This window comes from Trachemys scripta, chromosome 17, assembly GCF_013100865.1.
Source record: "Trachemys scripta elegans isolate TJP31775 chromosome 17, CAS_Tse_1.0, whole genome shotgun sequence".
Classification (NCBI taxonomy): Eukaryota; Metazoa; Chordata; order Testudines; family Emydidae; genus Trachemys; species Trachemys scripta.
In genome coordinates, this window is record NC_048314.1 from 22,135,713 (window position 1) to 22,149,903 (window position 14,191).

The window sequence follows — 14,191 nt, forward strand, 5'->3', positions numbered from 1 at the left end:
TCACAGATGCGAGGGGCGGGGCGTATCCCTTGGCTATGGCCACGTGACTGTGGCTCAGGCCACCATCTTTGCAATGGGCAGAAAGCTATTCACCAGTAGGACCGAAGCTAGGAAGGAGGCCATTTTGGAAGTAGGAGGCAAGCTCTGAGCCAATAGACCTGAAGCTATCAAGGGAGCCATCTTGGAAGTGGGAAAAAAAGAAAAGGACTGCAGCCCACCCCTTGTCCTGGGTGCCAAACACTAAGGAATCCCTCCAGTAGGGAATTAGTTTGTGGGGACAGGGGAAGAAGGGCTAATAGGTTGAACCACAATAATAGCGGGAGACATAATGTGCTACAGTCACATGAACTGTAGCATCTTAAGGGGCAAGCTGCACTTGCTCACAGCTTGGAATCAACAGGTGTTCCAGTCACAGGCTAAAAATCCCTTTAGCCTGAGTTCAGCACTTCCCCCAGTTCAGTCTTTGTTTCTCGGGTGTTTCCAGGAGTCTTCTGGTGTGGGGAGCAAAGAACACCACATGATGTCACTCCCCACCTTATATAGCTTTTGCATATGGCGGGAGCCCTTTTGTTTCCAAGCTTCGTTCCCAGCCCCATCTGTGGAAAAACACTGACATCGCAGGATGGAGTCTAGAGACATGTGGTCTCATCACATGTCCTTGCGGTGTCATAGCAGCCATTACTGGAGGCTGTCTGTAATGTTCTCAGGAAGGCTTCCCAGGTGGGAGATAAGCTTCTCCTGCGGCCTATTGTTTTCCTAATGGCCCATTCCCCATCTCCTGTCTAGACTAGAATGAAAGTATCTTGTCTAGTGGGCATTCCCCAGGTGTAACTACATTTGAAATACAGAGACATAGTCAATATTCATAACTTCAGATACAAAAATGATACATGCATACAAATAGGATAATCATATTCAGCAAATCATAACATTTTCAGTGACATGTCACATGACTTATCTTGCATAAAATACATCATAACCATGTCATAATCATATTATAACAATATGACTGAAGAATATGGGGTGCAGTGTCACAGAAGGCTTTCATGGGAGGACTTACTGGGGGCAATGTTTGGCATGGTGTGCAGGGGCTGAGGCCTGCAAAGTAATCCCTTTACGATTAGCAGGAAGCATATGCATCCTCCCCCCAGCAAATGTTGTGGAAGTTACACTGTGTAGGGGTCTTTGTCTCTCTCCGTTGCAGCAAACATTTTCAGTGACGGGAGGGATGACCTCTCCACAAAAATCCCAGGCCAGCCAAGGAAAATTCACCCTTAGACAAGGATTATCAAATCTCTGTCTTTAGTTTCAGGATACGTTTTAAAAATTTAATACAGCCCAGAAGACGCATAGTCTGACCTCCCGCTTTCCCAACCCTCCTGCCCAGTCTGGCTTTTACAGCTGGGCCATGTAGAATAGGAGAGGTAGATGGGAAGAGTAAAGTGGTGTGATTTCTTATTAGCCACTCTAGTTTGGGCCTGACGAGATTCATCACAGGCACAGTTCCATTAACCAAAGCCAGTACAATGTTCTGCAGCAGTGACTGAGGCTCTTCATCTTCATGGTAGATTTCCTTTCCCTTTCTCTGAAATGACTCGTGCTGAGATTAGATGTGTGCACTGGAATAACAACATCTCCTTGGAGTCAGACATGTCCTTTGCTTGCCTAAAAATAATAATTCAAGAAGGTGCAAAATCAGAGAGCAGCCCAGGAAACCGCCATCCCTGTGTTTGCAGAATGACAGTCTCCTACATTAACCCTGTACTAAAACAGAACTGTCCATTCAGGAATCTTGATCTTGGAGGGCACTTGTGTTCCTAAACCCTTTATATCTCCTTCAAAATACACACACTCCAAAATCAGCCTGGTCTTTCTTAGTAACGTACATATTAATTGTTGCTGAAAAGAAATTGCTGGACTTGGCTTTCTTGATGGATGGCTTGGTAGCATAATAAATAAAAAAATAATAGTAATAATCATAATAAGTAATAATTAATAAAATAAAGGCTGTTCACAGTCCAACGTAAAATGGGTTGGATATAGTCTAGCTCAGGACCTAAAATCATCCCCAAAATCACCATCATTTATTGGCCCCCTTGTTCGCAGGATCAACAGAGGGACGATGCACTGAATGGACTTCAGAGAATGAACTTGCTGGCAGAGGTAAGACCCTTTGGCAAAGTAATGTGGGGAAATTGACAGGCTCATGGCTTGGCTGTATCTGTTCTGCCATTAGAGAACAACCATTTCCAGCTTTGCCAAACTGACATCTTTCATCAGAAAATACCTAAATCATTTACTGTAAGATTGATATAAACAAGGACAGAACTTAAGGAGGTCCAATTTCAAAGTGTGAATCTAGTTTGTAAGAAAATTTTTAATGAAGCTACTAATCCGACATACCTAATTTAGCTGATACAGAGCTGGCCAATCCGGCCCTTTGTCACTTTGAGACTAGAGGATTGAAATGCTTTGCATACTGAGACCACTCGGAAACTGAAGCTACTACAGAACGCAGCAATACTCTTAGTCAAGTGAGTTTCATTACACCAGTGCTCTGGGATCTGCACTGATTGCCAGTAAGTTTATAGATGAGATTCAAGACATTGAACTCCCCAAACAAAAGAACTGCCTAAGTTATTTTAATGGATCAGATGGGTAGCATGAGAATAAATAATAGAGGCATTTTTCAGTGAAAACAATTGCTCTTATAGATATATAAAATAAGCAAATATAATACTTTGTTTTATGCACAATTAAATCAAATCTATCAAAATATTAATTCAGGAAAGACAATTAATCTGAAAACTCCTGGGGGAACCTGAAGAATAGTTTTTAAAATAACAGAAGTATGTCTTCTTTTTGGGATTAGTAAAGTTAAATAGAAAACAAAAAATCCTGGATGACATGTTTTCACTTAGCCTGTAGGTGGCACTGCAATCTGCTGTGAAATTTATTTGTTACCCCAGAAAGTGCACCACAGTATTCTGTTACAAAAAATTAAAATATTCTGTGTGAGAAAGAAGGATCTCTAGAACTAATTAGAATTCAGGACAAGATGGTAGCTCAGACCATGCTATCAGTCACTGGAATCATGTTATTTATGTGGCAAAGGGGACAGGGCTGAATGGGAGGTGAGGAGAAATCACTTTAATAAAAATATATATATATTTTTTAAAGGGACATCTAGACAATGGTGGGAAGTAGAAAGGAAATGTCAGGAAAATTAAAATGCTACCTGTGGAATTCTAAGTACAGAAGATAGGATTCCAGGAGTTACCAGAGTATGTCAGATTTTAGGAACAAGTCTGTGTCTAAAGACTGGTATCCCATCTTCATCCGCCATCACCACCTCCTATTTCACAGAAAAGGGGGGAATAGAAAACAATGTACCTGGCTAATTGTATGATTCTGCTAAAGTAGGAACAGGGGTGACTCTTTCCCACAGGTGAACAGCGACTCAGCGCACATCACAAAGCATGAAGTTTAATCAGCCTGATGACATCTTATTACAGCAGCCTGCATAGCCTCACCTGAGATCATAAAATTAGCCACATCTTTTTAAAATCCAATTGCAGTATCTATCCTTCTACATCTACTCCCTGCAGGGCACTGAGAGATTAATTAGGGAACGACTCTACCTAAGAAAGTGTCAGTCATCGCCAGGTGGCTATTAAATGTAGTGCCTTGGCTGCTTGATAGCTGTACAGATTCTTAATGAAAAACTCTGGAGATTCCCTGAGAGCATGACTTTTATGCTAAAGCCCTGAGGAGGACTCTATGCAGAGCTATACCAGGAGGAAATTGTGCCTCAGGCAGGTACACTCTCCAGATGTTGTTCCTTATGCATGTGTCCTTTTAAGATTAGTGATGGGCTCTTCATATCAGGAAGAATCTTTGTAGTGTGTGAATATAGAACTGCTGATTTCACAGACCCAGAGGCTGAAGTTTTCTATCCATCAGATACAGCACAGACCATGGTAATGTCCCACACTAACCAGTGTACATCTGAGCCCTTTTCTGAAGGGACCACCTCTGGGAGGAAAAGAGGAGTCTCTTTTCTCATCGTTCATTCAGTCTTTGGCGTCTCTGTTGAGACTGCCTAATAGGGTGCCAATTCTAGTGGTGGTTTTAGTGATGACAGCTGTTCACCAACACCTCCCACACCACAATTATGATTCACCAACTCATGTCACACGGATCACCAAACAGCTACCAGATGGTAGCAACTGCTGGTGATTGCCAGCTAGGGTGGGATTTAGACTGGTGACCTAAAAGTGAAAGGCTCCTTATCCTATTATCAGCCTCCTGATCCATCTAGCCCCCTGGGACAATGCTTTGTAATGTATGTTAGAGCTTTTTCATCACAGATGTCAGAAATGCTGAAGGAAAACCATAGATTTAGCTGACATGGGCCAGAACATTGACTAGCTTTTTGAGCACTGGAAATGTCCCGAAGATGCCAAACAAAATGACTGCATAGGAATATTTTTATATAAAATTTTGATAGAGCCATATTTCTAAAAGGTTAATAATTCACTACCTACTTCTAACTAGTTATTCACCAGATAACTGGTTTGCTTTATGCTACATGCATAAAACCTTCATTTCCTGTTGAGATAAATGGGGAGGGTATGTACTGTATGGCATGAAGTCAGACTGTATGTAGTATTCCTGTACTGCAAGGTAAGGGAGTAAAGTATAGGTTGAATAGTAATGAGGTAGCAATGGCACAGAAGAAGGAGCATGTATCATGCTGTATATTGCAGGTTAGATCTAGTGGCAGGGAACAAACAAGCATGAATTTTTAAATTCTCTCTCTCTTGTAAGGTCAAGGGAAATTGAAAGTTACTGTGTGCTGCTAAACACAGATTTATATCCTAGAGAGCCCCTCATCCAGAGATATTTGCTCAAGCAATCCTTGTGTAAAAAAGCTCAGACACATATTCCCTGTAGGAGCTATAGACTCATTAGTTCATATGTAGAATTATGCTGGGGAAAAATATTTATGAAGTGTTTTTACCTGAAGAAACTCTTACATCTAGCAGTAGCCATGTCAGCTTTGATAGGCCTGACAATACAGGGGGCCACCATGATACCACAAATCAGATGAGGTCTGACATTCTGCCATCTGAGGGCACAGTGGTGCTCTCATACACATTAGCCAATACATTATCCAGTCCCAGTACTGTACCTGATAATGGAGTAATCTAGCCAGTAAGAGACCTGGATTTGAGTCCTACTTTAATGGCCTTTGTAACTGTATTACTGTAAGACAGGGCTATCAAATCACACAGATGGCAGTGTCACCCCGCAGGGAGGTAGCAGGCAGGCTGCGAGTTCAGATTGTACTGTACTCTATCTATCTCCTAGCCAAAAGCCTTGCTCATCCCTGTGCTGATTCATACTTTATTGGGTCATGTGTAGCATGGTATATTACATGCGTGTACATGCCTTCCCAAAAGGTTAGTATGTAACAACTGCTCAGTACTGGATAGATATCAGGTCTACTCCTGTGTGATCATATTGTCATTGAATGGCTGCAGCCCACTAAAGGTAGAAGCCTTAATAGTACTATATAAGCACAAACATTTTACTGACTAATGCTAAATGACTATTTTTGATTCGTAAACATCTGAGAACCTGATTCTACAAGTTATGATTGCGCAGTCAGGAAACTGATGTGTACCATATGACGTGTCCAATCAAAACAACACATTAGGAATATCAACAGCATTGCAAGCTCTAAGCATGCAAAACTCATGAGTCAGCCTTCAAAGAATATCAGGAGATTATCTTAAAATTCATGGGAATGTTGTGAATAATAAATTTGGGATCTTTTTATTTTCCCTCTGGTTTCTAAGTCTTTACAGTGAACTTGGGTCACAGTTTCATGCTTTTTCCTGTAGCCATGAAGATTAGCAACTTACTTCTTTTAAAAAATGAAAGCTGAGATTCTCATGTAATCACAGGACTCCAGAATCCAGGTATTTAGGATCAACATCAAATATCATGAGACTTGTGAATTACAAAAAAAAAGTCACAACTCTTGTATCAGCACCAACACCAAACTGGTCTCCTGCAAGCTGCAGAACAAGAATTATTTGCAGATATTATTCAGCAAATCATTTTGAGTAAGGAATAAATTTGAGAAAACCTATGGTGCATTCACGGACAATTCACAAACAGACACAAGGAAAAGTTAATCAAATAAGTTATCCATAGGAACTATCCACTCTGCTCTATAGTAAGTGGTTCCTTCTGTAACCATGGTGGGAGTTTTTTTTTATAATTGTGCCTTTACTGGTCAACAGGAAAACAATGTTTTAAAAATGAAAAAGTCAGGAGAAAACATGTCTGGTAAACACAGTCTCTCTTTGGGAAATGTCTCTGTTGTAATTATACTTCCCAGGCTGGGTTTAAATTAGTTTACATAAGCATATGCTCACAATGTTTATGTTCGACCACCGAAGATTTGTGGTTGACCTACATATGCAAACAAAACAATGGCTGCATACTTTGGAAAAAATTTGCATGATAGAAGATGATGAAAATATGCATAATAGTAGATGACATTTCTCATTCTTGAATCCTCTTGTACACAACTTAGGAACTGGCCATGCATGAAAGAGGCTTGCAGTTGTAATGGAGAGATTTTCTGGCTACACTACAAATCTGAACCTTCAACACATTAGGCTTCTGTTTCTCCCTGAACACCACAAATCTGTATAACCATCTAACCAAACAGACCCTCCACCAGCCAAGCAGATATGTGACACTGAGAGAGAAGGACTGACAGTGATGAAACAATGACAGCGCTACCCAGCCTGATCCACATGTCTCTTCTTGATTTGGTTCATGTGGTAGCTCAAGAGACTTACTGCAAGATTCTGCCCAGGAGTTTGCCCTATTTTCATCTAAACCCCACTGCAGCTGAGGGTAATACCAACTAATTTCAACCCATAGAACCTTATATATCTAACCTGCTCCTTTGGATTTAATCAAACATTAGCATTTACAGACATGTGAGGGTGTCTCCAGGTATTTTTGGCTAACCAGGGTTCTAGTGTATCACTTTATTGTCCTGAATAACAAAGAAGGGAGCTACCTGATGTGGAACATACAAGAGGAATCCAGGGTCAAAATCTTCAGCCAGCTGTGAACTAATTCATCCATCTTTATTTTATGCAGAAAAGCTCAGTTCAAGTTCAGCACGTGGTTAATGTTCCTGCTTTGTTACCAATTTTCTGTGTTAAATTAAAGCACAAAGTCAGTTTTTTTTAACAAGGTCGGACACTGCCTTACTCAGGAACAGAAACACAGCCCGCTCCTTGTTTCCAAGTTTGCTCTAACTACTAGAAAGCATCAGCTCCTAGGGCAACGGAGGAGTGGAGCATGTATGGGGTCTTCTGGCTTTACAGTGAAACCCATGGCGGCATGTCAAGGCTGAAGAGAATTCCTGAGATGTGTGAAGAGCTGGCTGATAATGCCAGTTCATGTTCCTTTTTCATCCTTCCCGATTCTGTGAGCCCTGCTTGCAGACATCAAGTGAAACTGACAGATTTTTCTGTCTTAACAACAATGCTTATTTCTGATTCTCTGTGTTCTGAGGGTAAAGTAAATTATTGGATGGAAAACAACCAAAAAACCCTCACCGTGAAGTACCGAATGTCTCAAGCTTTGGAAATACAATCAGGGCTTGCATTTTATTTATTTTGTTAAATGTGCAGTCTTAAAATGTTAAGCCCATTATGATGGTGTCCTGTCTCCCCTACCCTACATTCTTCAGAGCATCTTGCTTTGCGGTGGGAAGGCAGGCGGGCTTTTGGAATTGGTTCTGGGCTTGTTATGCAAAAAAAAATCCACCCCAACATTTAAATAAATATTAAAGTCCTGATCCAGAATCCATTGAAGTCAGTGAAATTCCGGCCCCAGATGCTTCATTTTTATTTACCTCTCTCCAGGAACGAAGCCAGAGTTGTTGGGTTTTTTCCCCCCAACATGCATGTTTTAGATGTAGCAGCCTTTAAACGAATGTCTCAAAGACACATCAAAACTACCGGATTTTGATCCCCAACTTCACATCTGTCCCAGATCCCCTCTTCATCGTACAAACCTCACCTCAATACCCACTGGCTTTCAATATCCTGAAAGTGAGGGAACACCGTCTGTTTCCGTGTTCTTAGTAAACATACACAGCAAGACTCTGCTTTGCAAACAAACTCCCATCTCATAATTAGCGGTAAGTGAATTAACCTTTTAAATCTTATAAGGCTGTCTGCCAGAACACTGGAGGATCTAGCTTTAAGACCTCACCTGCCCATGGTACTCTTGCTACCCCACTAGCTGGTGGCGGAGGTACTGCTAAAACTGGTGTGACAAAAAGTTAGAGGAGATCAAATATACTGAGCTGGGAGTAAAGTGCATAGGGCTTTCCGGGCTTGCTAGTAGGCTCTGAAAGTGTTTCCTGTAATAAAGGTTTTCACTAGCATTACCCTAGGTCTGGCTTGTTGTTTTTGCTAAGCCATGTTATTTATTGTTTTAATCAGCATAGCTCAGCACTGCAGAAACAAGTCATCCTTGCAAGTATAAAAACATTAACAGAAAAGGGGGAAATAATCTGCGACGTCAAAACCAGGGTTTTTGGTCTGTTAAATGTATGTAATCAGAGAGCTCTACACCTAAAACTTAGGTTGATCTAGCTACTTTGCTCAGGGGTGTGAAAAAAAGTCATGCCTCTGAGAGATATAGTTAAGCCAACCTAAGCCCAAGTGTAGACAGCACTAGGTTGACAGGAGAACTTTTCTGTCAACTTAGCTACTGCCTCTCGGAGAGGTGGATTTACTACAGTGACTGAAGCATCCTTCGGTCACTGTAGGAAGTGTCAATACTGCAGGAGCGGAGCTGCAGCAGGGCATCTGTGCCGCTGTAGCGTTTCTAGTGTAGACATACTCTCAGCTTAATAAAGTCACTAGGGGTATGGCTTGACTAGCAACGTTAGAGTGCTGCCGCAGCAGTGCTTTTATGTGGCTGTGTAGTCGCGGCTCCCAGCGCTGGTGCACTGTCTACACTGCCACTTCACAGCACTGAAACTTGCAGCGCTCAGGGGGGTGTTTTTTCACACCCCTGAACGAGAACGTTGCAGCGCTGTAAAGTGGTAGTGTAGACAAGGCCTGGGAGTTGTAATGATGCTCACTCTCTTATATGGCAACACCCTGTTAAACAGAGAGCTCTGATGATGTTCCTCGCGTCTGTTTGCCAGAAGCTGGGAATGAGCGACAGGGGATGGATCACTTGATGATCAACTGTTCTGTTCATTCCCTCTGGGACACCTGGCACTGGCCACTGGCAGAAGACAGGATACTGGGCTAGATGGACCTTTGGTCTGACCCAGTAGGGCCGTTCTTATGTACTGTTACTGTATAATGTCTCTTTAAACAAAAGCTCACTGTTGTTTTGTTTCTGATATTTACATATCAAGGATTTGTAAATCTGTGATCACTTCCTAAATAAATAAATAGTTTTTTTAAAAAGGCTTCCTTTAAAAGGTTGCAGGGTCTGTGTAAGGTGTGAGAGGTAAACCCCTTATCCCAATTGTTGGGCTGGCTGGGAGCTGAAAGAAACTTTTTTGAAGCAGGTGGGTGTGGCAGCCGCCTTCCAGTCAGGCTAAAGGAAGAAACAGTTAAATAAGCCTCTGTTTAGAGATAGCTGAAACAACAGCAGCCACCACCCAAAACACGGGCCTCAGGAATCTGAGCGATGTGGGAGGAGGGACTTCACTGTGGGCTTTTAACCAGCATGTTGTCTAACTTGGCCCATTGGGCTCCCAGGGTTGCTACCATTGGAAGACCTGAACACAACATCCTCTGCCAGCAGCGTAGGCGCTGAATGATTGCACCCGTCCCACTATGCTCAGCACAGCTCCCTGCAGCAAGTCTATAATGTCTATGGTTTATAACGTCTACGGTTTGGAACTACACCTCCCACGGCTTTCCACTGAGGCTGGGGGCAGGGGTTGGGACATAGTGGCTAGCTTTGTGTACAGCAGGGGCAATCCAAGTGGTAGTGGGAAACTTGAGCACCATGGATAGCAATTGTGACTAGAAATGTGGGGTGAAATCCTGTCCACAGTGAAATCAATGGGAGTTTTGCCTTTGACTTAAATGAAGCCAGGGTTTTACCCGTGCTGTGTTACAGGCATGCTGGGTTAGCACACTAACTGGGTAGTGTAGACAATGCCTAGATGCACGGCCTCCCATTCAATGAACAAGAGTCAAAGGGGTCGCTCACATATATCAAACAGCAGCAGCAGCAGCGCTAGCAGGCAGTTTTACATGAGAGGTTGGGATAATGGCCATTCTCTTCTGTTTTATGGAAACCAAACAATTTCACCGTACCCCATTAGCTCAGCAATACTCACAAGAAGATAATCTAGGTTATTGATTCAGGCTGGTTGGATTTTATTTCCATATTTTATTAAATTGAGACTCCTGAAAATATAAATAAAAAAGCGCCAAACATCCTGAGCATTCAGCCCACAAGTGAGCATAAAAAGTTATCGCCTAAAGAGAGCTCATGAATCTGCAGGTGCAATGCAGAATCTGAAGAGTGGCACATTGGCTAGCAAAAACAGATTCATTGAATTGCATATGTAAAATGAAACCTATATTGGGGTACTCTGAACAAATGAAGGATTAGCATAAATCTGTGTGCATTTAAATGGGAAATGTGATATTATATTATAGCCAGGGAAAAAAGAAGCCTGGAGACAAGACAGACAGAAGAGCATAGCAAAGAGGAGGCTACATGAAGGACCTGTCATTGCTGACTCAACCCTGAGTGATGCCCACAATATCAGGAAGATCTGCTAGCAACCATGGTATTCCTGAATGCATGGACTCCAACCAATGGGACATAGAAACAGTACTCGTTCTTCAGGCTGCCCCTCCCTCCCTTAATGATGAGGTTCTGTAATTGGCCAGAGTTTGTGGCTGCTGCCTTCCTCCCATTGACTTGTGCGTGCTCAAACCTGCCAAGCCACTTGGGCCAATCGCAATCATGGGAGTGAGGCTTGGAGCAGCACAGCCTCCACTGTGGCATAAAGTGTGCATAACTGAATGGGAGGAGGTAGGTCCAGGCTGGCAAAGTGAAGGACTGTTGTCGTAACTCTTGTAATAATATAGGTGTCTGGGCAGAGGATCTGAGACCAGAATACCAAGAACAACCACTTGGCAATGCATATTCTTTGATTTATCAGCTAGCTGGCACACTTGCAGTATCAGTCACAAAGTTACAGTTCAGTAATGGGAACCCCGCATCCTCTGTGGTTTTGGAACGAGATACCCTATTATGATATCGCTGATCAAGCTCCATATCTTGAATTCTACTCATTAAAAAACAACAACAAATCTCTCTTGTTAAAATAGATATCACAGAGAGTACAGTGTGTGATCATATTTAAGCATGCATGGTGATATTATTTGTATGATAAAAGGTTATAGTCACTCACTTCATAAACAAGGGCCCAGATTAATTCCTGGTGCAGCCCTACTGAAATCAATAGAGTTACCCCAGGGATAAGCATGTCTCTGACTTTTAGGCTCTATTCAACTTACACCTTTCAAACCCGATTTTGCAACTGGTTAGTGACAGGATTGCCTTAGAAAGTTGCACATTAAATGGTTCAGCTTTTCTGTCATCATCACAACCATGCTTGTGCATCTACTGTTTGCATAAGTTCATCCTGGGAAATTTGGACAGCTACCCCACACTGCCTCAGCGAGGGATAGGCCACTACAGAGCAACATCAGCAAGGTGTGACACAATACACCATGGGATGCCCTACCTCAGTTCAGAAAAGGCTGGAAGGAAAGAGGACCAGCCAAACTGGTTGCACAAAGATGGCAAGGATGCTTCACTGGAAGAACCTGTAACTGGTTCGGCACCTGTGGGAAGTCCGCCATGTGACACTATGCTTCTGGCGGGGTGCTACACTGCTGCGGTTATTAACAGAGCCTTAACCATATTGTGAATTGATAGGAAACATGGTTAGAACCTGCCATATCTGGTTACAACCTTGGCTAGAAGTTGTAGTGTGGATATGGCCTTAGACTGTATCATTTTTTGCATAGTTGTACACAGTAGGGAAAAGGCACACACTAAAACCAGGGTTAAAATAACAGATGTACGGCTTAAAACAGAAAAAAGACAGACAAATCCGTTACAGTGGATATTCCATCCTTAACTCATCCTGCCACGTCTCTAGCACTGTAGCTCACAGGATAGGCAACTTCACCCACTGTTTTACGGTGCCCTGGGAGAAATCGCCCCATGATGTAAACTTCACTTCCACCATAAGGTGAGCTAACAATTCAGTCTCAGGCACCTTGTGTGTTTTTTCAGTCAGAGCCTTACTATCCTGGTCAGTGATGTGTTTGTATTTAAAGGGTCGCTCTCAGGCCAGCCTAGCCCTCAGTGCAGAGTTTGCAAGACAAGATTCCATAAGGCTAAACTCCAATAGAAATGGTCCCATGCCCGGTTTCCCAGATGGGCGCAGAACGCCTGTTTGCAAAGGGGTAACGTGTCCCACTGGCTCCGGCAGCGCCTGCTAATGCAGGGAAAGGAGAAAGGGAAACGGCTCCGAACTGACTCTGAAGCAGAGCGAAGCCGAACAGCGCCAGGTTCCATCCTGCCTGCTGCGGGGCGGGGGGATGCGGGACGCCGGGCGGGCCAGGGCCGAGCCGAGCCGAGCCTGTCCGCGGCAGGGACCTGAGAGGGCAGCAGATGCGATGGGCAGGTGCCTGCATGTATGTCCCCTCTGGGCCGGGCTCAGGAACGGAACCAAAAGGGAGCGGGCTGGGGAAATGGCCAGGCCAGGGGTGGGGGCCGGGCAGCTGGGCAGGGCCATATCCCGGTCCGCCCGCCCGCGGTCACTGCAGGAGCCAGCCCCCCCACTCTGGGCAGCCCCCCCCCCAGCACCGCCCCCGCCCGTCACGTGAGGGAACTTGTGGCCAATGGGCGGGAGGCGCCGCGGGCAGCCGGGGGAATCTCATTCAAAACGCGGCCGGAGCCGCCGCCTGGCACCGGGGCTGCGCGGCGCTGGCTCGGGGCCCTCGCCGCCCAGCGCGGAGCCGAGGGGCCGGCAGCGGGCGATGCCCCGGGGCTGGGCGCGGGGAGGCAGGTGCCGGGAAGATGCCGGTGAAGAACAGGTACAACCTGGTGGACGATGGCTGCGACTCGCGGGTCCCCCTGCACAACGAAGACGCCTTCCAGCACGGGATCCACTTCCAGGCCAAGGTGAGCCGGGCGGGGCCCGGGCTGGTGCCTGCTGGGGAGTGGAGGGGGCCCCCCCGGGCCCGGACGGTGCAGGCCCCCCCCCCCCCCCCGGGGACCGGGTTGGCCGCCTGCTGCCAGTGTCCGAAACACGTGTCCCCTCCGGGCACGGGCGGCCCCGACCCCTTCCCCGGGGCAGGGTGACCGCGCCGGGCAGGGCTTTGGTGCCCCCGGGATAAACGTGCCAGGGGAGAGCAGCCCCCCCTGGCTGCCCGCTGGGGCGGGGAGGGCCGAGCCGGCTTTGCAAAGCAATGGGGCAGGAGTGCGGACAACCTTGTGCTGCAAGAGGCGGCAGCGGGGGAGGGAGTTCTGGGGCCGGAGCAGGGAAGGGGAGCCGTATAATCCTACCGCGGGAGCTGGGCTGGAAATCTGGGCGGACTCTCTACTCTGGAACAAGTGACTCTATTCCCTTAGCGTTACAGGAGTATAGTTCTGCTGGTCGATTTCCCCCAGCCCCTAGGGGGGTACAGTTTGGGTTACATAAGAGTGGCTGGACTACGTGAGACCAATGGTCCATCTAGCCCCGTATCCTGCCTCCCGACAAGGGCCAATGTCAGATGTTTCAAAGGGAATCAACAGAACAGGGCAATTATCCATCCCCTGTCATCCAGTCTCAGCTTCTGGTAGTCAGAGGCTTAGGACAGCCAGACCCTGGGATTGGATCCCTGACCATCTTGGCTAATAGCCATGGCTGGATTTATCCTGTATGAACATATTTAAATTCCTTTTTGAACCCAGTTATAGTTTTGGCCTTCACGACATCCCGTGGCAACAAGTTCCACAGGTTGACTGGGCGTTGTGTGAGGAAATATTTCTTTTTGTTTGGTTTAAACCTGCTACCTGTTAATTTCATTGGGTA

At 45.1% G+C, this 14,191-nt stretch overlaps 1 protein-coding gene and 1 long non-coding RNA gene across 2 annotated transcripts in view; one reads left to right on the top strand and one right to left on the bottom strand.

The window, feature by feature from the left end:
- Positions 1-968: 968 nt before the first annotated feature.
- On the bottom strand, positions 969-13,353 carry LOC117889457. The gene is made up of 4 exons (XR_004648483.1): positions 13,216-13,353; positions 7,109-7,247; positions 5,931-6,086; positions 969-1,665 (listed from the first exon to the last, which is right to left on the bottom strand). It is a non-coding gene; the product is annotated as an uncharacterized LOC117889457 (long non-coding RNA).
- Positions 13,142-14,191, top strand: part of LOC117889456 (carboxyl-terminal PDZ ligand of neuronal nitric oxide synthase protein-like) — a 61,328-nt gene continuing 60,278 nt past the window's right edge. The window contains exon 1 of the mRNA XM_034793673.1: positions 13,142-13,296. Coding sequence (XP_034649564.1) covers positions 13,192-13,296 — 105 coding nt within the window. The 5' untranslated portion in view covers positions 13,142-13,191. The remainder of the gene's footprint in view (positions 13,297-14,191) is intronic.